We start from the raw sequence: 19,160 nt of genomic DNA, 5'->3' as shown, positions 1-19,160 counted from the left end.
GGTGTCCTCCCCCTCCTGTGCCCACAACTCTCCAGATTTGGGGGTGGTACCAGCAATCCAATTTATTGATTATGTCCTCAGTGAGGTGGAGGGAGGAAGGGCCACGTCCTCCTACTGCAGACCTTTGATCATCTTGATGGCTTCTGCTCTCTCCTGTCCCTTCAGCCCTGCCTTGGTTTCCCCACTGAGAAAGGAGGGGCTTCTGCTGTCCTATGTGCCCTGAAACTAATATCCAAGGAGGCCCCAGAAATCCCCAGTGAGCTTCCAAGGTCCCCCCAAGGTATAGCCAGGGACAGAGAGAAGATGCTGATCAGGGCAAGAAGGGCAAGCTGGAGCTGGACAGGACAGACCAAAGTCTTTAACCGTAGAGCAGGGAACCACACTGTGTTGGGAAAATAAATAGAGGGGCCCAGGGTAGCAGAGTCCAGGCCCCCAGAGTTGGGGGGCACACTGACTGTAGGAGCAGGGGGTGAGACGGAGCCCCGGCGCAGCGACTCCAGGCCCCTCATCCGCCTCAGCCACTGAGGAAGAGACGCTTGTAGGCCTTGTTCATCTGCTCCAAGAAGATGAAAGTGAGGACAGTGTGGGGGCCCAGGCGGGCATAGTATGGTGTAAAGCCTTTCCATAGGCTGAAGAAGCCCTCGTAGCGGACGACCTTCACCAGCACATCCTAGACAGGAAGGCAGGCAGGGCACTGAGGCTAGGACCTGGCCTCTGGGGTCCTCTTCCTCTTACCCAGCTACCCGCCTTCTTCCCCCTTCCCCCCATGCAGCTCAAGCCCCAGGCTCTGGTTCCTCACCAGCCCATTCTTGTATTCTGGCTTCCCGTCAATCATCCGCATGTTCTGGATCCTGAAGGACAGGAGGTAGGGACATGAGGACATAAGAGGGCCTTTCCCGTCCCTCTCCAGGCCCAAGTCTATCCAGATTGTCCAGATACTCACCGGGTCTTGACAATGTCCACGGGCATGGAGGCAGCAGTGGTGACCAGGCCACTGATCATGCTGGCACAGAAGTGGCACAGGATGTTGTCAGAGAAGTAGCCTGGGGGAGGTGGAGCAGGGGGTGGCAGTCAGCTTGAAGCTGGTCCAGGCTAGCTGGGAGCTGAGGGCTCAGCTCTGGGTCTCACCTGAGTCCAGTAAAAACTGCTTGGACTGGGAGTAGGAGGCAAGCTGGGCGGCATTGACGACGACAGCCCGAGCCATGGTAGGGATGCAGCCCTGGGGTGAGGGGTGGAGGGGGAGTCAGAAATGCCCAAGACTGGACCCCAGGTCCCCCAAGTCTCCAGTACCTCTACTCACCCTCCATAGTGTGGGGACCCCTTCTTCCTGGACAATTCGAAACAGGGCATTAAATACATTTTTGTAGCCACGACGCTGGTCAACTGGAAGCCTGGTGGGAAGGCAGGGAGAGGCCAAGTTCGGGCTAGACCACTCTGCCTCCACAGGCACAAAGAAAGGGAGGCCAGAATGCTGTGAACAGGTGAATGCTGTGCCCTAGATCTAGGATAAGAAATCACTTCTTTCATTCTAGATTCCAGGGAATGGGGCTGGGGGCAGGCTCAGACCTAGAACTCACCGGCCATCAGCAGTCATGCGGATAAGAGCCACCTCAGCTGGTGTCCCCACAAAGGCACCAGTTGCACCTGCGGTCATGCCAATCACGGCCTTCAGCAGAAAGCCAGGGGGTGTACCATCAGCCCCAGTCAGGCGCTCAAACAGCACGGTATAGATACCAAGGCGAGTAGTAGTGTAGGTGGCCTGGCGCAACAGGCCAGCTGAGAGCCTGGGGGGGAGTGAAGGGGTCAGTGCATCAAGCCAAGGTCTAGAGCTGTCAACCCACAACCCACCCCCTTCCTTTGGCCCTAGTACCCGGTGTAAATGCCCCTCAGCCCTTCTGCCCTCAGGATGCTGGTGAGGGCATGGAAGCTGGTTTTGTACTCTCGTTTCTTGGCTCCTTCTCCACTCAGCTGCATCCGGTTCTTCACCAGGTCCAAGGGCTGCACAAAAACTGTAGCTCCCATCCTGGGGGAAGACAGGGGTAGCATCAAGGGCTAGGTGTCTCAGATCTGCCAAAGTCCCTTGGAGCCCAGCAACAAGAGGTCACAAAGGGTAGGGCCTGCCATGCCATTGACTAAGTGTTCAGGAGCTGGTGGGCACGTGTACAAGAGTCTCTACTTGTATCAAGAGCAATTGGTCTTAAAATTCCAGCAGTCCAGAAGGGACCATGCAATGAAAGCATTCTACGCAGCAACAAGGGTGTCAAGCAATGACCCCAGGACTGCGTGCAGTCCAATCCAAGGAGAGGTGGGCATTCATGACCTGGGACCCCATATAGTCCAGCAGGAGCCATGCAATGACCTGAAACCCCATACAGTCCCGCAGTCAAGCAATGGGTTGGGAAACTCAAGTGGTCTGGTGGGGGTCGTGCATGCAGCCCAGAGGGGCCCTGAGATGGGTGAAAAGATCCTGGCAGCCCATCAAGGATCTTGCAATACGATGGGAACGGCACTGACCCCGTGTCAGCTCGGTTCACTGCAACACACCCAAAGAAGAACCGGGCCCGGTTCCTTGCACCCGTCCCTTCCTCCTCCTGTCCCATCCCTGGGGCCTGAGCTTACCCGGCCAGGCCCCCAAACAGGAACTTGACGGACTTAGGGGAGGTACGGGGCTTCCCGTCCATCCCAGAAGCCCCGGGACTCGCCGTCGCCGCCATCGCCACTCAATGGCCCTCGACTCGCGGTCCCGTGCGCGCGCGGCCCCGCTCGCGCCCAAGGTGACACCGCGCGCGCAACAGGGGCGAGGGCGCGCGCGCACTCCCCTCCGGCTCTCAGGTCCAGCGCTAGCTGGAAGTTGGCGCAGGCGCAGGCACGAGCGCAAAGGCGGCCGGGAGTAAGGCGGAGCTGAAGGAGGAGCTTCAAGAATGGGTGCGGGAAGGGGTGTGGCTGATTTTGGAAGCCAGCTAAGGCGCAATTTTTATCGAATTGGAATCGCGGGAAAAAGGAGAGGAAGGTATCTGAAGATCTCGCGAGATGGACTGAGCTAGGCTAGTCAGAATTAGGCGGTCTCTCGCGATACGTACAGGAAGCTGTCAGCTGGTGGAAGGGAAATGCGGTGAGGCCTCTCGCGAGACTTGAAGGTACCGCAGCGGTCAGGAGGACAGGTTTGTAAACCGGTCTGTTGCAGGGTCCTAGGCACTAGCGGGGAAACTAAGTAGTCATCTGATGCATCGGTGCTCCTTTCATCGCCACAGGCACTGCCTCCACCTCTGACCTTTCTTTTATTCGGTCTTTTAGAACCGGAAGTCCTTAGTCGTGAGCGTCCGATGCTGGAAGCGGCCTGACTTTCTTTGCCGGAAACTCTTCCAGGGGATGGGAAGACGGCCCACCTGGCCGGAAGTCCCACCCCTTTGAGCTCCCCCACCCTTCCAGAAGTTTTTCTGTCACCTGTGCTGGTCTCTGTCCCCTTTCCAGGTTTTATTCGTATACCAGAAAAGGATTATTTTTAGTCTCTCCCTCCCAGCTCCAATAGACTAGTTGGGTACCTCACTCCCCGAGTCGGAGGTCCTTCCCCGAGCCCCCATGTAGGTGGGAAGTGGGACCTGGGGGTGGTTGGACCCCTGGGATCCTGAAGGAGGGCCAGAGAGGGCGCAGAACTCCGTTTCTGTTCCTCTTACCCGGACGCGGCCCCCTCCGCCTCTCCTCCCGCTGCCATGCACCCTGCGGCCTTCCCGCTTCCTGTGGTTGTGGTCACTGTGCTGTGGGGAGCGGCCCCCAGCCGGGGGCTCATTCGAGCGGTGAGTCGGAGGGGCCAATGGGGGAAGGGCGCTGAAGGGAGAGGTTGCACACTAAAGGGCCGACACGGACTCTTGTCCGCAGATCTCGGACCACAATGCCAGCATGGACTTTGCAGACCTCCCAGCTCTCTTTGGGGCTGCTTTGAGCCAGGAGGGACTTCAGGTGATTTTCTTCCCTTTTTCCTGTTTTCTTAAATTCTCTCTCCTGGGTAGAGGTTCAGGAGCCTTTCTTGGAGCTGTTAGTGGGAAAAGTGTCAAGTTAGGAACTAAGTGCAAGAGCACGTCGAGTGTGGTGGAATCCAGAATCTGGAGGTGAAAGACAAAGTCTACTAGAATTCTGGGCCTTGGAAGGGAAACTGAAAGTGGACTAAGATAACAGGTAGGGTCTCTAGAGCCAGTTACTGCCCTTATGATCTTGACAAGTTAACTATCTCTCTGAGCCTTAATTTGTTTTACTGTAAAATAGGAAAATAATAGAACTTATCACAGGATTATTGGGAGGATTAAATTAGATAAGCAGTTTTGTAGTACTTTCTCACAGACTACCATATAGCAAGAACTCAGTTGGGCCATAAAGACCGGTATTGTTTGTAAGATGGGTAATTGGAAAATTAAAGGGAGGTGTTAAGAAATAAAATTCAACAGGAGTAAATTTTAAAGCTCTTACTGGCTTTTATTTAATGACCCATGAATCAGGCAGCATTCTACCCAGCAGATAGATCTCTGAACTATACAAAATAAAAGATTTACAGGCAGAAAGGGGTGGGACAAGGAAGTTATACCAGCAAAGATTTGTTTGTGGCAAAATCACCTTGCTTTAGGGGACAGAAGGGATCTATCAGGCAGATTACCTCACTAATGCTGACCGTGTAACCCCAGATAGACTGGTTTAAGATTCCATTCTTGGGGGAAGCTAAAATTATAATTAAGTATTGAGTTTGGTAACAGGGGGCTCAGTGCAAATACCTCCATTTGGTTTTTTTTTTCTTTTTTAAACAAGTATGTACTAGAGCAGGGAATGTGAAAAAACTTGAGAAAGTGATGTGGATGAATGGAGAATCGAATTACAGTCAGTGGGGAACTGGAAGGCCGAAGAATTAGCCAGGAGTGGGGGTACAGGTTAGCTCATGTGGGAAAGAGAGGGATGATGCAGAGTCTAGTAAAGGGCTGTCATTTGCCCAGAGTTGCATCTTCAGAAGGTTAAGAGGTAGATTTCCGACTTTAGTGCGGTTGCTCAGACCAACCCCAGGGACGAGGACGTGCGGGACGTGGGAGCCAGTACATGGTGGGACCTGTGGGGAGCAGAACCTAGGGAGATGAAATCCAACTGTTGTTTGCTTCTCTTCCCCAGGGCTTCCTTGTGGAGGCTCACCCAGACAATGCCTGCAGCCCCATTGCCCCACCACCCCCAGCCCCGGTCAACGGGTCAGTCTTTATTGCACTGCTTCGAAGATTCGACTGCAACTTTGACCTCAAGGTTGCTGAATGTGGTGCGGGAGCTGGGAGGGTGAGCACCAGGAACGAAAGGTGGCAACACCCATGACTGTTTATCGTCTGCCTTTTCTCCCTAGGTCTTGAATGCTCAGAAGGCTGGGTATGGTGCAGCTGTGGTACACAATGTGAATTCCAATGAACTTCTGAACATGGTGTGGAATAGTGGTAAGGCTGGACAGCTGTGTTTTCAGTAGAGCTTAGACTGAGAGGATGGCAGGAGGGGTGGAGCCTTAGGGAAGTCAGTGCTTTGGGTGGGATGGGGCAAGAGAGTCAAATGCCAGGGTTACCAAAGGATTTGTGTGGCAGCTTGGGTTCCCAGTGTAATGCCCTCATCCCTGCAGAGGAAATCCAGCAGCAGATCTGGATCCCATCTGTGTTTATTGGGGAGAGGAGCTCCGAGTACCTGCGTGCCCTCTTTGTCTACGAGAAGGGGTAGGACCTGTCCCTCCTTCCTACTCTTCCTTCAGCACTTCCATGCCAACCTGGAGCCCAAGCCTGTGCCCCAACCATTCAGCCTCAGGCCCATCATACTCTTCCTCTTGGTACTTTCTCCCCCATCCTCACACACCCTGTCCAGAGCCAGTTACTTTGTCCTGCTTCTTTGTCCTTTTGCCTTTCTTGTCCTGATATCGGTCTTCCTTTTTCCAGGGCTCGGGTGCTTCTGGTCCCAGACAATAGCTTCCCCTTGGGCTATTACCTCATCCCTTTCACAGGGATTGTGGGACTGCTGGTTTTGGCCATGGGAGCAGTGATGGTGAGTAGCTCAGGGAGCAAAATGGGAAGAGTCAAGGCCTTTAAAGCCAGATTGGCTCTGGGGTTGCAAGACAGGGATGGTTTGTACTGGATTGTCCAGATTTGTTCTAAGACTGATCCATCCACTCCCTTTCACCAGATAGTTCGTTGCATCCAGCATAGGAAACGACTCCAGCGAAATCGACTGACCAAAGAGCAGCTGAAACAGATCCCTACACATGACTATCAGAAGGGTGAGGAGGGTTGAGAAGAGCAGGCCTTTCCCACCATTTACCTGGTTCTGAAGGAGTTGAAGCCCAGGAGATGAGGGGCAGAGAGGCAGGGAGATGTCAGTCTGAGATGCTATCTTTCCTTTTTTAACCCGTACATTAAAGGACAGGACAGGTTTAGAGCAGGAGGTGGAAAGCAAAGATGATTAAATGGAATAGTTGGGGGGAGGGGGGAAGATGGAGGACCTTGCTCGTAAGAGAAGAGGATAAAGCAGAAAAATGGAAGGAGTGGGGAAGATGCTGCCGGAGAAGGAAGACACAGGTAAGAAGGGGCTGGGTCTTCAGGCCTGGAGCCTCCAATGCCCTTATAAGGCTATGACAGAAGCCCCACCCCATTTCCTCTCCTCCCACTATCTCTCCACTCACACCAACCCCCAGAAAACCCACTTCCCTTCTTACCTCTGCTTCTCTTTGCATGTGCCTTCTAACCCCAGATTCCTCATGTTCCACCCTGCTCGTCTTAACTCTTCCTCTGGCTCTTTAGAACCAGAAAAAAATAACTTTTGCAGGTTTAGCACAGGCCTCCCAGAGTGACTTCCTGTGGGCCCTGGTTCAGAATGGCTCTGTAAAAAGACTTTCTTCTTCCACTAGGAGACCAGTATGATGTGTGTGCCATCTGCCTGGATGAATATGAGGATGGGGACAAGCTGAGGGTACTCCCCTGTGCTCACGGTGAGGCCCTCACTTCCTGTGCCCATGCCCCCAGGCCCCCAGTAGGCATCAGGTGCTTCACCTCACTCCTCTTGGCAGCTTATCACAGCCGCTGTGTGGACCCCTGGCTCACTCAAACCCGGAAGACCTGCCCCATCTGCAAGCAGCCTGTGCATCGGGGTCCTGGGGATGATGAGCAGGAGGAAGAAACCCAGGGGCAAGAGGGTGATGAGGAAGGGGAGCCAAGGGACCAGCCTGCCTCAGAACGGACCCCTCTTCTGGGCTCCAGCCCCACACCTCCCTCCTCATTTGGCTCTCTAGCTCCAGCACCCCTTGTCTTTCCTGGGTCTTCAACAGACCCCTCGCCCTCTACCTCTTCAGCTGCCATCCTGGTTTAATACTCCCCTCCGCACCACCTCTGATGACCTATTTGCACAGCCCCTCTTCCTCTCTTGTCTTCTACTTTTCAGGGATAGGAGATACTTCCACCCCAGATTTCTCCTCTTATCCAGCTCCATCCTTTTGAAGGGGTTGGGGGTACAAAGGGACAGGGTCTTCACTTACTGGGTTAATAAAATTGTTTTTGTGGACTAAGGAAGGGTGAGATCATTCTCACACAGGGAAATGTATCATCCTTTGGGGAACTGCCCCTTTCTGCCATACAGGGGCAAGGGTGTGCGGGGAGGAGAGGCTAACCTGCCGTCTTGGGGACAGCCCCAGTAGGCATCTGTTGTGACTCAGAGAGGGAGAGCCCCACCCACACATGAGGATGACTCAACTGGCCCTGCCTTGCCCGCAGGCCTGGACCCATTCTCTGGTCTGAATGGCTCTATTCCATTATCCACCAATTCAGCTAGCACACTGGGGACCTAGGGCTGGATATGTTATTGTGAAAGGCCTGGCCAATCTGGCCAGGCAGGGCTGAAGCAGATGTTTAGTCCTGGACATGAAAGCAAGAAGCTCAAAATCTTAAGACTTTGTAGTGCCCTCAACCCTCCTGCTGCTTCTAACCCCAAGCCAGGATAAAGGAGGCAGGTCACAAGAGCTGTCCTCCATCCTGACACCCAGGCTACAACCACACAGCACCTTGTTAGTAGAATCTTTTTTATTCAGAAAAAAAACCCAAAAAACAAAAAAATTGTCCAACCACACACAGGAGGGGTATGGGTTGGGGGCAGGGGGTGTCTGTCCATCTAGCCCGGGCCCCCAGCCCATGTGGTTTTGGCAGCAATAAGGGGTGTGGGGTAATGGCCCCAAAAATAAAAATGGTGTATGTATGTGTGTGGGAAGGAGAGGGGTGCAAAAGCAGTGGGGAGTGGTGAGGGGAGGGCCAGACGAGGTCAGTACTGGGAACGCCGCAGGTGAGAAGCCATTTCATAACATTTCTTGTTGATCATACCGCCGTGGACACCTTCTTTGCCCATCAGCAGGACTAGCGCTGGAGGAAAGAGAAAGGAGGCTAGGACCCAGGTGTCACCACCCCACCCCCTGCCAGCTGTTCAGCAGCTGTCTAACCCTGGGGGCTGTAACCCAACCTCATCTCTCCCAACCCCCCACACACAGGCAGGCTGTCAGTCACCCTGAAACAATAGGTCTTTTCAAAAGGGGAAAATCAAGCTTAAAGGCTGGAAAGGAGCACAGTAAAATTTAGGGGTCAAAGGCTCCCAGACTGTTGACTCCTGTGTTCAGGCTAGAAATGGCTGTGGATAAGCCGGCCACCTCTTAAGTTTTCACAAAAGAGCTCAAAAGACAAGAGCTGAATGTTGACTTATGATGAACCTTTTACCTCCTCCAAGAAAACAGGGAGTTTCTCCTCTGAAAATGCTCAAGGTAAGAAGGAACTTAAGAGGTAATACAGTTCAACTTCTTTATACTGTATGGTGAGGAACTGAGACAGAACTAGAGGAACAATTCAGTGCCCCAGCATCCAGCACGCTGGGAGTAGAAACCTGGTTTGATCCTTTTCATACTAAGTGATCCACACAGAAGAACCCAAAAGATTAACAAAAGGAGGTACGTTAGGGATTTTGGAGCTAGAGAAAGGGTAAGAAAAACTCACTCTTGGCAGTCATGGTGACAGTGATATTGAAGGTTGGGGCTCCACCGGTGCTCTTGGTACGAAGATCCATGGTAAATTCTCCGTCCTGCAGCAGTGAGTCCCGGATCACAGAACATTTCTGGCCCCCAAGCGTTAGCCCGTTCACGAAAAAACTTGACCGGTCTTTGCCAACCAGTATACCGACCTCAGCAGGCTGAAAAGGGAACCACACACCCAGCAAGTCAGTCAATACACCAGAGTTCCCACCTGCCTCCATTTCTCAAGGAAGCCAAACCCCCTGGAGCGAGAAGTGTATGTTATGTGCTTCATACACATTCGTGAAATTTGAGAAACTCAGGATTGTTGAAAGTGCACAAAAACATGATCTTGAAACCTAGAGAATGTTAACAGGAAGGGACAACATAGTCCTCTGACTCAGATGTCTATTTAGATGTCGTTTAATCGGGAAAGCAAACCCATTAAATAAATGGGGCCAAAAACCAGTTAAGAGAATGGAGTGGAGCGCCTTGGATGCTCAGAACTCTCCTTCAGGAAAAGCAGAAGCGAAGAGGGGAAGGGAGGGGGCGGGCAAAGCAGGAGAAGCAACTTTGCCCTTATTTGGTCAAAGGTTCTGCAGGAGTTGTTAGGGGCCCGGACGCCTGGGTCTCTAAGTAACCTAGAGTTTAGGTTCAGGTAGTTATGCTCTTAAGATGAGGAAGCAAATGCCTGGGGGCATTCAGGGAAAGTTGTAGAACTTTTGGAGGGGGCCTGGGGCTAGACCCGACAAGCCAGCTCTCGGGTCTAGATACCCCGGGGAACGTATCTTCCCCTCCCCCTTACACCCCAAATCCCCACATCCGGTCCCCTCCCGCCCGGAAATCCCCTTCCCCCCCTTTAGAACTTCCGCTCCCCCTCCCCACTTCCGGGCAGTGTGGACAGGGGAGGTGGTGATGGGGACAGCAGTAGTCATCCCTTCTTCCTTCACTTATACTGTCCTAGAACTTCTCACAAAGTTCCCCTGCTCCAGGCCCTGCCGGATGGCGGGAAGGGAGGGCGAGGGGACACCCGGGACTGGTCTCACAGGAATGCTGAGTCCGACGTGCCGACTGGCCGGGAGGGGGGCGTCGTGTGGCGCCCTAACCCTCTCTATCGGAGTTGGGAGGGGCAGGGAACCCACGGAGGTCGAGCCAGGGACCCAGACCATGCGACTGGGGCTCCCTCCCGCATCAGAGGAACAATGGTGGAAGGGGCGCGAGCTGGCGGCCGGAAGTGGAGCTAGGGGTCCAGGGGTCCCCAAGTCCCTTCTCAATCAAAATCCCGGGTAGAAACTACGGCGCGTGCCCAACCCGCCCTGGAGGAGGCGGAAGTGGGCCGCCGCACCGGGCGGCGCACCCTCCCCGCCCTGTGCCCCGGATGTAACGCCCCGTCGCGGAAAGCGGGGCGGCGGGCGGGCTGGGCGCCGCCGCCCGGGGCGGAGGACTCAGGGGGCCATAGAGGGGCCCGCTCACGTGCAGCCGCCATTCGCGCCACTTCCAGGGCAAGGACCGGGTCACGGCCTTCCGCCGCCCTCCGCAGACCGCGCCCGCCCCCACCCGAGTCCCTCCCTCAGGTCCAAGCCTGGCCAGTCCCCAGGACCGTGCAGGCCTCTCAGTACCGTGATGTTGACGAAGGTCTTGCCGGGGACGGCGGCCCAGACGGAGGGCGAGTCCTTATAGCCCACGATGGCTGCGTCCTGACAGGTCCCGTCCGCCATGAGGTTGTCGATGTAGGCGTTCCACCCGGCCATGGCGCTGCTATTGGGGCTGCTCTCGGGGCTGCTGCTGGGGCCGCGGGCTGGGCTCGGGCTGGCGGGCGGGGGAAGACGAAGAGCTTGGGGCACGCGCTGCCGTCCGGACCGCGGCTCTGCTAGCTGTGCAGCAGCCCTCGCACCGCCACTTCCTGCTCCTCCCCACCCCCCTAGATTTTTATTTGCAAAGGGCGGTGGGGGCGGGGCCTGCTCCCCACTCCCTCTCTCCCTCCCCTCGCCTGCCCAGATACCGAACTTTGCAAATGCAATTTAAAAAATCCCTCCCCCTATTGCAAAATTTGCAGAGTTTGGTGGAAAGCGAGGCAAAAAGGATGGGGGTGGGTGGGGATGAGTTAAGGTTAGGGCCCGCTCCACTCCGCCTAAACTATCAGACTTTAGTGGAGGGAAAGGGAGTGAGCCAGAGGGAAGAAGGAAAGTGAAAGAAGTAAGAAATAGCAAACTGCAAATTTAGCAAATTAAGGAGGATTCGGGTAACTCAGGGTTAAACAGAACGACTCCCCCTTCCCCCACCTCTGCCGGAGGCAGGAACGGCGGGCGGCGGCGGGGCGCGTGCGCCCGCGCCTGCGCCGGGGCTGGGAGGGAAAGCGCGTGGGGCGGTTGGGGCAGGCGGCGGGCTTCGCGGGCGCGCGCCAGGGCGCGCCAAGCGGGACGGATTTGGACCCTCGGCGAAGGCAGGCAGGCCGGGGACGTGTCTCCCGCCGGGCGGAAGGGGCGGAGGCGAGGCGTGGCGTGTGCCTGGCCGCTTCTGCCCTCTTGATTTTATTTAATCAAGAAATAAAGCAGTAAAGGGAAATTTGACCAAATACCCCCGGCCGTCTTCAGAATTGAAGGCACCCACCAGGGACATTTCTGTCCCCAGCATCTGCCCGGGCGGCACAAGCTGCACTCACTGGCGCCCACCTCGACTCCAGGGGGTTGTGTCTCACTGGATCAGCTCCAGCCTCATTCCTCACTCCATGTCCCAGCCCTGCCCGAACCCCGGTCAGCAGTTTGGGTCACCGGCTGTGCCCCTTGGCCCGTGTCTGCAGAGGTCATTGAGCACCGTGGGGCCAGACGGGCGGGCCTATTTTCCAAGGCGGAAGAATACTAAGCGGTTTCTCAAGATGCAACTTTTTCAAGAGGGGGAATGTCCCTTCAACTTTGACCTTTTGGTTTGTTTGTTTTTTTTTTTCCCCCTCCTTTTTCAGTAAAACTTAGGCTAAGAACTTGTCTGCGATGAGTTCGCTCGCTGTCCACCGGGAAGCGGGTGGGGCAGGACCCGGAGTCCGGCTTAGGTGACTCTAGTTCGCGCTGGCCGCCGGGGCCGCTGAGGGGCTTGGCCGCTTCCGGTCCCTCGGGGGAGGGGCGCCTCCCGGGCGCGAAGGGGCTTCGTTTCCCTCCGGTCCTCCGCAGCGGGCGCGGCCACTCGGAACCCCCGGAGCACCCGACGCCCCCCGAACCGGTGTTCCTCGACAGCCGCCGCGGCTGAGTCACTGGCCAGCTCGGGCGGGGCCGCAGGCGGGCACGTGGCGGCGCTCCCCGCCCGCCATCCTGACCTCTGGCCTACCGCACCCCCTACCCCAGGGTGGAAATCTCCCGAGAGGGAGCGGCCAGAGATAAGGGGCGGGGGGTGGCGAGGGGGCTGGGAGACACACCGCGGGGCAGGGCGGGGAGGGGAGCTCGGGAAGAGAGCTTGGGGGTGAGTCACCCGGCGCCGGCGGCTACGGCGCCGGCAGACTAGGTCTCACGAGTCCGGGGCGAAGAGCCGAGAAGCCGGTGACCCTCGCCCGCCGGCCGGCCAGCCGACTGGAAACCCGCAAGCCCTCCGCTCCCGGCCGGGGCTGCAGCCAAAGTCAGGGCTGACCTTACTCCCGCCGCACCCGCTGAGACGGAGAGAATCACAGAGTGCAGAGACCCACTTCCCCGCCACGCTAGATGCCCACCCGACTGACCCCCGGCGGTCAGACACTCAGAAAAGGGCACTTCACCTTCTGTCCATTCATTTTTTGGGGGTCACTTTTGATTCAGCACCATTCATTGATGGGCTGGGATCACGCCCTAAAGCGCCCGCGGTCGCGATCGGTGGAGAAAGGGCTTCTGACTGACAGCTTCCACGCAGGCGATAAGTGCTGTCCCAGCGCTATCAGCAGGGCGCCGCGCCAACTCCTAGGGCCTGTCTAAATTCGTCTGCCTTCCCCCTCCCCCACTCCCCTCGCCGGCCGGGAGAGGGTAGGATGGGGTGGAGCGGAGAGAGGCCGCCATGAGGACCCTGAGAGGTGAGACCCTCTCGCCTTCTGAGTGGGCAGTTCAATTTAGAGCTCTGCTTTCGGCCGGAACCCCCTCCCCAGCTCCCACTGAGGATAGAGACAGTCCCCCGCCCACCAAGTGAGCTGTGGATGTCACTCTTGCAGCCCCTCTTCCAGGCCCCCTCCCCAGCCCTGTAGGGCTCAGGTTACCCTTGGCCTTTCCTAAAGGGCACTAGTTCCTCTTTAACCTTTGCAAAAGAGGAATACAATCCTGACACGGGGAGAGACCCCCCCACCCCCTCATTCTGAAGCCCCTCTCCTCTTTCTCCCCAGGAATGGAATTAAAAATAAGGACTTTTATTGGAGAATAGAGAAAGGAGGGGATAGTCACTGACCTTTTGGGAAGGGGGTAGGTGCCTAGGGCCAAAGGCTTCTGCTTTAGGCTGTAGTGGGCACTTGGATGCCAGCCCAGCTTCAGGGGGAGGATGGAGAGGGGGAGAGGCGGGGCTGGCTGGGGCACAGGGTGGCTCCAGGATAAATGCCTGGCCTGAGAGGGGGTGAGCTGACACTGTCCCAGCTGCCACCTAGACTCAGAGCCCAGCGAAGACATCCCAGGTCTGGTGAATCTTCCAGCCCCAGGGGATGGGGGTGGTAAAGGATGAGGGCTGTGCTGGCCTGGGGGAAATGTCAGCTTGTGCTTAAGAATCCTGGAGGGATTGGAGCACACAGGATGGGGGTACCCAAGGATAGGAAAATGAGACTGTGAAGGGAGGCAGACAGAGATGACGGAGAAGGGGAGTTAGAGTTGGAGTCAGGTGGTGGAATTTGGGGCCCCCAAGGATTTGGAGAAGGCTGAGGATCAGGAAAAGTGACGTAGAGTAACAGGAGAGGCTTTGAAGGCTAGGAAGCCATGGAGAACAGAGTATTTGGCCAGGGGGTGGAGGGAGAAGGCATAATGCAGCTTTGTGGGAGATGGGGTTCAGCAAGTGGTGGAGTTTTAAAAAGAGAGGCCCCGTATTCTGAGGATGGGAGGGTGGAATAGGAGCTGTTCTGAGTGGGGGAGGGGGCTGCGCCTGCCACTTTGGTCTGTGACCTTTTTGTGGGGTATTTTTAGCTCCAGCACCTGCCTCCTTGGGGTGGGGAAGACTCTTAAAGGGCAAGGGATTTGGGGTTCCTTAAGGGATCAGCTGTCCATACTCATTCACACCTCTCACCCTGCAGCCATGGCCATGCAGAAAATCTTTGCCCGGGAAATCCTGGACTCCAGGGGCAACCCCACTGTGGAGGTGGACCTGCACACGGCCAAGGGTAACCCAGGGCCATTGAATTGGTTTACCTGGGAAGACCCCCAACTCCATCTGCCTTTGCCCCCCAGCTGCATGCTACATCCACTCTTTTTTCTGGAATCCCCTTCTCCAGACTTCTCTCCAGGCCTTGCTCTTCCAGCTTGACTCCGCCCCCACCCCACCGCCCCACCCCACAGCGAGGAGCCATGGTCTCTCTCCACTGCCCCCTGTCCCCTCGGCCCTTTGGAGGTAAATGGGACTCTCTGTGATCTTTCAATTCCTCCCACCCCAGGCCGATTCCGAGCAGCTGTGCCCAGTGGCGCTTCCACAGGTATCTATGAAGCTCTGGAACTAAGAGATGGAGATAAATCTCGCTACCTGGGGAAAGGTGAGGAAAGACCAAGGCTGGAGGAGCCATATGTGAGGGGGGTTTCAGAATGTGGCATGTGATGTGTGCATAAGGTAGAGAAGGGGTCCCCAAACTCCAGGGCATGGACTGGTATCTCTTGTCAGATCACTGGCAACATTAGATTAGAGATAAAGTGCACAATAAATAGAATGCACTTGGAAACCATATGGAAACCATCCCTTACCCCCACCCCATGCCTGGTACATGCAAAAACTGTCTTCCATGATATTGGTCCCTGGGGCCAAAAAGGTTGGGCATTGGAAGAGAAAGGGGAACTGAAAGTTCTCCAGGAGCTGGGGGCCACGGGAAGAGACCTGATTGCATAGGTCTCTTGAACCCCTGCTCTGCGGCCTCTCCAGGGGTCCTGAAAGCTGTGGAACACATCAACAAGACCCTTGGCCCCGCGCTGCTGGAAAAGGCAAGTAGAACACGCACTCCTTCACCTACTGCCTCATCCCCAGAAGCTCAGGCTTGGCCAACCAAGCCTTCTGCCCCGATACCTGCATGTCTTTTTCCTCTAGCTCACATCCTGACTCCTGAGAAATCTAACCTCTGCTCTCCCCTCCTCAAACTTGCCCTTCCAGAAACTAAGTGTGGTGGATCAAGAAAAAGTTGACAAATTTATGATTGAGCTGGATGGGACAGAGAATAAATGTGAGTGAAGGGCTAGGGACAGGGGATGGGCTGTGGGGGCTGGTGGGGGGCGGGGGTGAACTGCCAGGGCGGGACAGGGGAGGACTGTGGCCTAAGGTCTGGTTAGGATTATTTCTGCATCCCGCATTTTGGGGCACAGTGTAACTGGCGGGATTTGTACTCATCTCCCAGGCATTTCCTGATGCCTGCCCCATGCCAGGCTTGGGCCGGTCTGTGGACACAGACGTGAAGTTGACAAGTTTCCCTAGGGTGGGGGATCTTGGGGCCCGGTGGGATGGGGAAGACATCTGTTAACTTACTCAGTGCCCAGTGGTTTGGAGCTCTGGATTCTTTCTGGGGTGACCAGAGGGGACATTCTGGGAGACAGCCCTAAACCCTGTGGGTGGAGCACTCACAGTTTATACTTGCTTCCTCCAGCCAAGTTTGGGGCCAATGCCATCCTGGGCGTGTCCCTGGCCGTGTGTAAGGCTGGAGCAGCTGAGAAGGGGGTGCCGCTCTACCGACACATTGCAGATCTCGCGGGGAACCCAGAGCTGATCCTCCCAGTCCCCGTGAGTGCAGCCACCCGGCCACATCCCACAGGCACACCATCCATCGGGGGAGGGCAGGGGCAGCCCCCAGAAAACCCACCTTCCAGACCCAGCTTCCAAGAAACAGTTTCCTGAAATGGAACCTCTCCTACTGCCGCCCAGCCCTCCCCTTTCCCACAATCCAAACCTTCCCTTCAACCTCTGTCTGCTTCTTTCCCTAGATGTAACTGGCTCCTTCACATTCCAATCCCAGGCTTAGTTACTCCAGTTTTTCATTCTGCTGTGCCCCAACCCCAGATCGGATGGAGAGCTTCTTCATGGCAAAGATCTGGGCATTTTATTTTTGTGTCTTCTTTAATGCTTATGAAACCAAATTTGCTATTTATGGAAACCCTTTGACTTTAATCACAACAATAATGTTACCATTTATTGTTACTTACTAGGCAGACTGTATAAGAGCCTGAGCTCTGGAGACAAGCTGCTGGGTTCGAATCCTGGTTTTGTCTCTTACCTAGTTGTGTGACTTCTGGCAAGTTTATTGAACCTCTCTGAGCCTCAGTTTCCTCATCTGTAAAGTGAAGGATAATAAACTGTAGCTAGTTACAGGGTGGTTTAGAGAATGAAATGAGCCAATAAAATATACGTAAAGAACTTAGAGCAGTGCCTGGCCTGTAGTAAGTGCCATGTCAGTGTTAGGTGCACATGCTAAGAAGGGTACATCCAACTTCTCTTAATTTTCCACCTAAGATCCTGCAGGTAAGCAGGTGATATCCCCATTTTATGAAAATGAGGGCAGAGGCTCTGAGGAGTAAAATTATTCATCCTAGACCAGCCAGTAAGTAGGGGATCCAGGATTCCATGTTGACTTCACCTTCCCCACCCCAATCCCTTCTTGATTCCTGGAAACTGGCCCAAGTTCTGAGCACCCTCTCCCTGTCTCAGGCCTTCAACGTGATCAACGGGGGCTCCCATGCTGGAAACAAGCTGGCCATGCAGGAGTTCATGATCCTGCCTGTGGGGGCCAGCTCCTTCAAGGAAGCCATGCGCATCGGGGCTGAGGTCTACCACCACCTCAAGGGGGTCATCAAAGCCAAGTACGGGAAGGATGCCACCAATGTGGGTGATGAGGGCGGCTTTGCACCCAACATCCTGGAGAACAATGAAGGTCAGTGTGAGCACCTGGGGGGGCAAGGCCCCTGGGGTCCCCATGGAGATGGGGTGCACTGGAGCCTCAAGTCCTCCCTTGCCCTCTCCCAGCCCTGGAGCTGCTGAAGACGGCCATCCAGGCAGCTGGTTACCCCGACAAAGTGGTGATTGGCATGGATGTAGCAGCATCTGAGTTCTATCGCAACGGGAAGTACGATCTCGACTTCAAGTCACCTGATGACCCCGCTCGGCACATCAGTGGGGAGAAGCTGGGTGAACTGTACAAGAACTTCATCAAGAACTACCCTGGTGAGACCCGGGCTTCCAGTGCTCCTGCCCAAGTCCCCAGCAGCTGCCCAGCACACCGGCCTCGGCCCCTCCGCTGCCACCACCTCAGTCCCTCTCATCCTTAGCCCCACTGCAATTTTCTGACCCATTACCCCTTTGTGAGGCCCTTCTGACCTTTAACCCGACTCTGCTCCCCTCCCCCACCAGTGGTGTCCATTGAGGATCCTTTTGACCAGGATGACTGGGCTACCTGGACCTCGTTCCTCTCGGGGGTCAACATCCAGATCGTGGGGGATGACCTCACAGTCACCAACCCCAAAAGGATTGCCCAGGCTGTGGAGAAGAAGGCCTGCAACTGCCTGCTGCTGAAGGTCAACCAGATTGGCTCGGTGACTGAATCCATCCAGGCGTGAGTGCCTCCTGGACCAGGGCATCATGGCCTCCCTCCACCCAGCTCTACCCTCTCCATCTACCCTTTTGTCCACTAACTCCAGGTCTGACTCTCTCTTGGCTCCTGACCCACCCCACCCTCTCAACCTCAAACCTTTGACTAACTCCTGACCTGACCCTGGAACTTTGTCATTGTCACCCTGCCTCAACCCGTCCCCACCCCTGCCATCCCCATCTCCCAGATTCTGCTTCTTCCCACCAGCATCTCAGGAATCCAAATTCAAGATCAGGTATCTCCCCTTCTCTCTTTCCCCAAGAACTTTACCCTCCCCACACATCTCCCACCCCACAAAATAAAAGGGGTAAGGCCCCACTCAGCCCCTGGCTTTCACCCTGAGGAAGTCCCACCAGGCCTTATCAAGTGTCCTCTCCACCCAGCTGCAAACTGGCTCAGTCTAACGGCTGGGGGGTGATGGTGAGCCACCGCTCCGGAGAGACCGAGGACACCTTCATCGCCGACCTCGTGGTGGGGCTCTGCACAGGACAGGTACTCCTGTGCCCCCCTTTGCCCAGTGTCTTGAGTTTTCTTGGGGTCCCTGGCCTCCTGCCCCAGAGTTGAATGCCACCACAGGTTGCTCCCTCGGGGCTAGGTGCAATCCCTTCTCTCTAATCTCTTGCAACTCCTGTAATTCTTCTCTCTTCAGATCAAGACTGGTGCCCCCTGCCGCTCAGAGCGTCTGGCCAAATACAACCAGCTCATGAGGTACTGTGGGCACAGTGGGCCTGGGCATCTGGAGCTGAGGGCTTTTGGGTTGGAATACCACAGCCCTGACCATGTCTGCCTTCCAGGATTGAGGAGGCTCTTGGGGACAAGGCTGTCTTTGCTGGACGCAAATTCCGTAACCCGAAGGCCAAGTGAGAGGTTGGAGGCCCCAGGAGTGCACAGGACAGACCTGGGCCTTCAAGCCCTTCCCTCTGAAATAAAACACTGGTGCCAACCAAGGCAGTGGCCTGCTTGTTTATGGGAAGGGGGAAAGGAGATGCTGGTCCCTGAGCTGGATCAGACAGGAGGTGGAGAGGTAGGGGCAGGAGGGGTGAGTGGACATGGAATCCACTGCGACAAGGAGGAAGTGAGGGACTGGTCAGAGAGGAAGTTGGGCTGGATGTAGAACCATTACCCTCACATTATGGAAGGAGGCAGGGGAAAGCCGGTGTATTATGGGAAATGAAGCTGAAGAGGAACTGACAGAAACATTGAACCAGCTTCAGAGAGGTGGAGGACCAAGGTCTGACATCACCACGAGGGGGAAGCTGGATCAGATCTGCCCGGAAATGGAAATTTACAGGGTCTGCAGAGGGCACTGCAGTGCTGAGGTCTGAGTGCTCGTCCTTATGAAATTAAGGTACTTGGTGAGGATGGTCATGG

General features: G+C 55.6%; 4 protein-coding genes across 5 annotated transcripts; 2 read left to right on the top strand and 2 right to left on the bottom strand.

Moving 5' to 3' along the window:
• Positions 1–42: 42 nt before the first annotated feature.
• Positions 43–2,866, bottom strand: SLC25A11 (solute carrier family 25 member 11). The gene is made up of 8 exons (XM_043903541.1): positions 2,620–2,866; positions 1,871–2,023; positions 1,578–1,784; positions 1,301–1,391; positions 1,129–1,219; positions 944–1,043; positions 800–851; positions 43–670 (listed from the first exon to the last, which is right to left on the bottom strand). The coding sequence occupies exons 1-8, from the start codon at positions 2,712–2,714 to the stop codon at positions 515–517; spliced, it is 945 nt and encodes a 314-aa protein (XP_043759476.1). The 5' UTR covers positions 2,715–2,866; the 3' UTR covers positions 43–514.
• Positions 2,867–2,914: 48 nt separating this feature from the next.
• Positions 2,915–8,215, top strand: RNF167 (ring finger protein 167). Its single transcript, XM_043903540.1, has 10 exons — positions 2,915–3,161; positions 3,295–3,794; positions 3,877–3,957; positions 5,146–5,271; positions 5,366–5,453; positions 5,630–5,720; positions 5,937–6,042; positions 6,181–6,274; positions 6,902–6,982; positions 7,061–8,215. The coding sequence occupies exons 2-10, from the start codon at positions 3,711–3,713 to the stop codon at positions 7,357–7,359; spliced, it is 1,050 nt and encodes a 349-aa protein (XP_043759475.1). The 5' UTR covers positions 2,915–3,161; positions 3,295–3,710; the 3' UTR covers positions 7,360–8,215.
• Positions 8,049–11,369, bottom strand: PFN1 (profilin 1). Its single transcript, XM_043903550.1, has 3 exons — positions 10,654–11,369; positions 9,021–9,213; positions 8,049–8,399 (listed from the first exon to the last, which is right to left on the bottom strand). The coding sequence occupies exons 1-3, from the start codon at positions 10,783–10,785 to the stop codon at positions 8,302–8,304; spliced, it is 423 nt and encodes a 140-aa protein (XP_043759485.1). The 5' UTR covers positions 10,786–11,369; the 3' UTR covers positions 8,049–8,301.
• A 1,449-nt stretch (positions 11,370–12,818) lies between these two features.
• Positions 12,819–18,736, top strand: ENO3 (enolase 3). 2 transcript variants are annotated; one of them, XM_043903537.1, is made up of 12 exons: positions 12,819–13,061; positions 14,253–14,339; positions 14,610–14,705; positions 15,086–15,144; positions 15,311–15,380; positions 15,798–15,931; positions 16,853–17,075; positions 17,168–17,365; positions 17,552–17,753; positions 18,173–18,281; positions 18,439–18,497; positions 18,584–18,736. In XM_043903537.1, exons 1-12 carry the CDS (start codon positions 13,046–13,048, stop codon positions 18,651–18,653), a joined length of 1,323 nt encoding a protein of 440 aa, XP_043759472.1. In that variant the 5' UTR covers positions 12,819–13,045; the 3' UTR covers positions 18,654–18,736. The 2 variants fall into 2 exon arrangements, with proteins under 2 accessions (XP_043759472.1, XP_043759473.1); XM_043903538.1 differs by lacking the exon at positions 12,819–13,061 and adding an exon at positions 13,507–13,646.
• Positions 18,737–19,160: the final 424 nt, after the last annotated feature.

The sequence above is a fragment of the Cervus elaphus genome, chromosome 5 (assembly GCF_910594005.1).
Source record: "Cervus elaphus chromosome 5, mCerEla1.1, whole genome shotgun sequence".
NCBI lineage: Eukaryota > Metazoa > Chordata > Mammalia > Artiodactyla > Cervidae > Cervus > Cervus elaphus.
This window is presented reverse-complemented; position numbering and strand designations above follow the sequence as displayed.

Bases quoted from the DNA above. Each gene is read 5' to 3' on its own strand.
- RNF167 (XM_043903540.1), top strand. From the start codon at position 3,711: ATGCACCCTGCGGCCTTCCCGCTTCCTGTGGTTGTGGTCACTGTGCTG. The intron at 5,272-5,365 runs GTTGCTGAATGT...TTTTCTCCCTAG, and splicing joins ACTGCAACTTTGACCTCAAG to GTCTTGAATGCTCAGAAGGC. The intron at 6,983-7,060 runs GTGAGGCCCTCA...TCCTCTTGGCAG, and splicing joins GGTACTCCCCTGTGCTCACG to CTTATCACAGCCGCTGTGTG.
- ENO3 (XM_043903537.1), top strand. The intron at 14,340-14,609 runs GTAACCCAGGGC...CTCCCACCCCAG, and splicing joins GGACCTGCACACGGCCAAGG to GCCGATTCCGAGCAGCTGTG. The intron at 15,381-15,797 runs GTGAGTGAAGGG...TGCTTCCTCCAG, and splicing joins GGATGGGACAGAGAATAAAT to CCAAGTTTGGGGCCAATGCC.
- PFN1 (XM_043903550.1), bottom strand. From the start codon at position 10,785: ATGGCCGGGTGGAACGCCTACATCGACAACCTCATGGCGGACGGGACC. The intron at 9,214-10,653 runs GTACTGAGAGGC...TTCCCTTTTCAG, and splicing joins AGACCTTCGTCAACATCACG to CCTGCTGAGGTCGGTATACT. The intron at 8,400-9,020 runs GTGAGTTTTTCT...TCTTTCCTCCAG, and splicing joins TGTCACCATGACTGCCAAGA to CGCTAGTCCTGCTGATGGGC.
- SLC25A11 (XM_043903541.1), bottom strand. From the start codon at position 2,714: ATGGCGGCGACGGCGAGTCCCGGGGCTTCTGGGATGGACGGGAAGCCC. The intron at 2,024-2,619 runs GTAAGCTCAGGC...GTCTTCCCCCAG, and splicing joins CTGTTTGGGGGCCTGGCCGG to GATGGGAGCTACAGTTTTTG. The intron at 671-799 runs GTGAGGAACCAG...CTTCCTGTCTAG, and splicing joins CAGAATACAAGAATGGGCTG to GATGTGCTGGTGAAGGTCGT.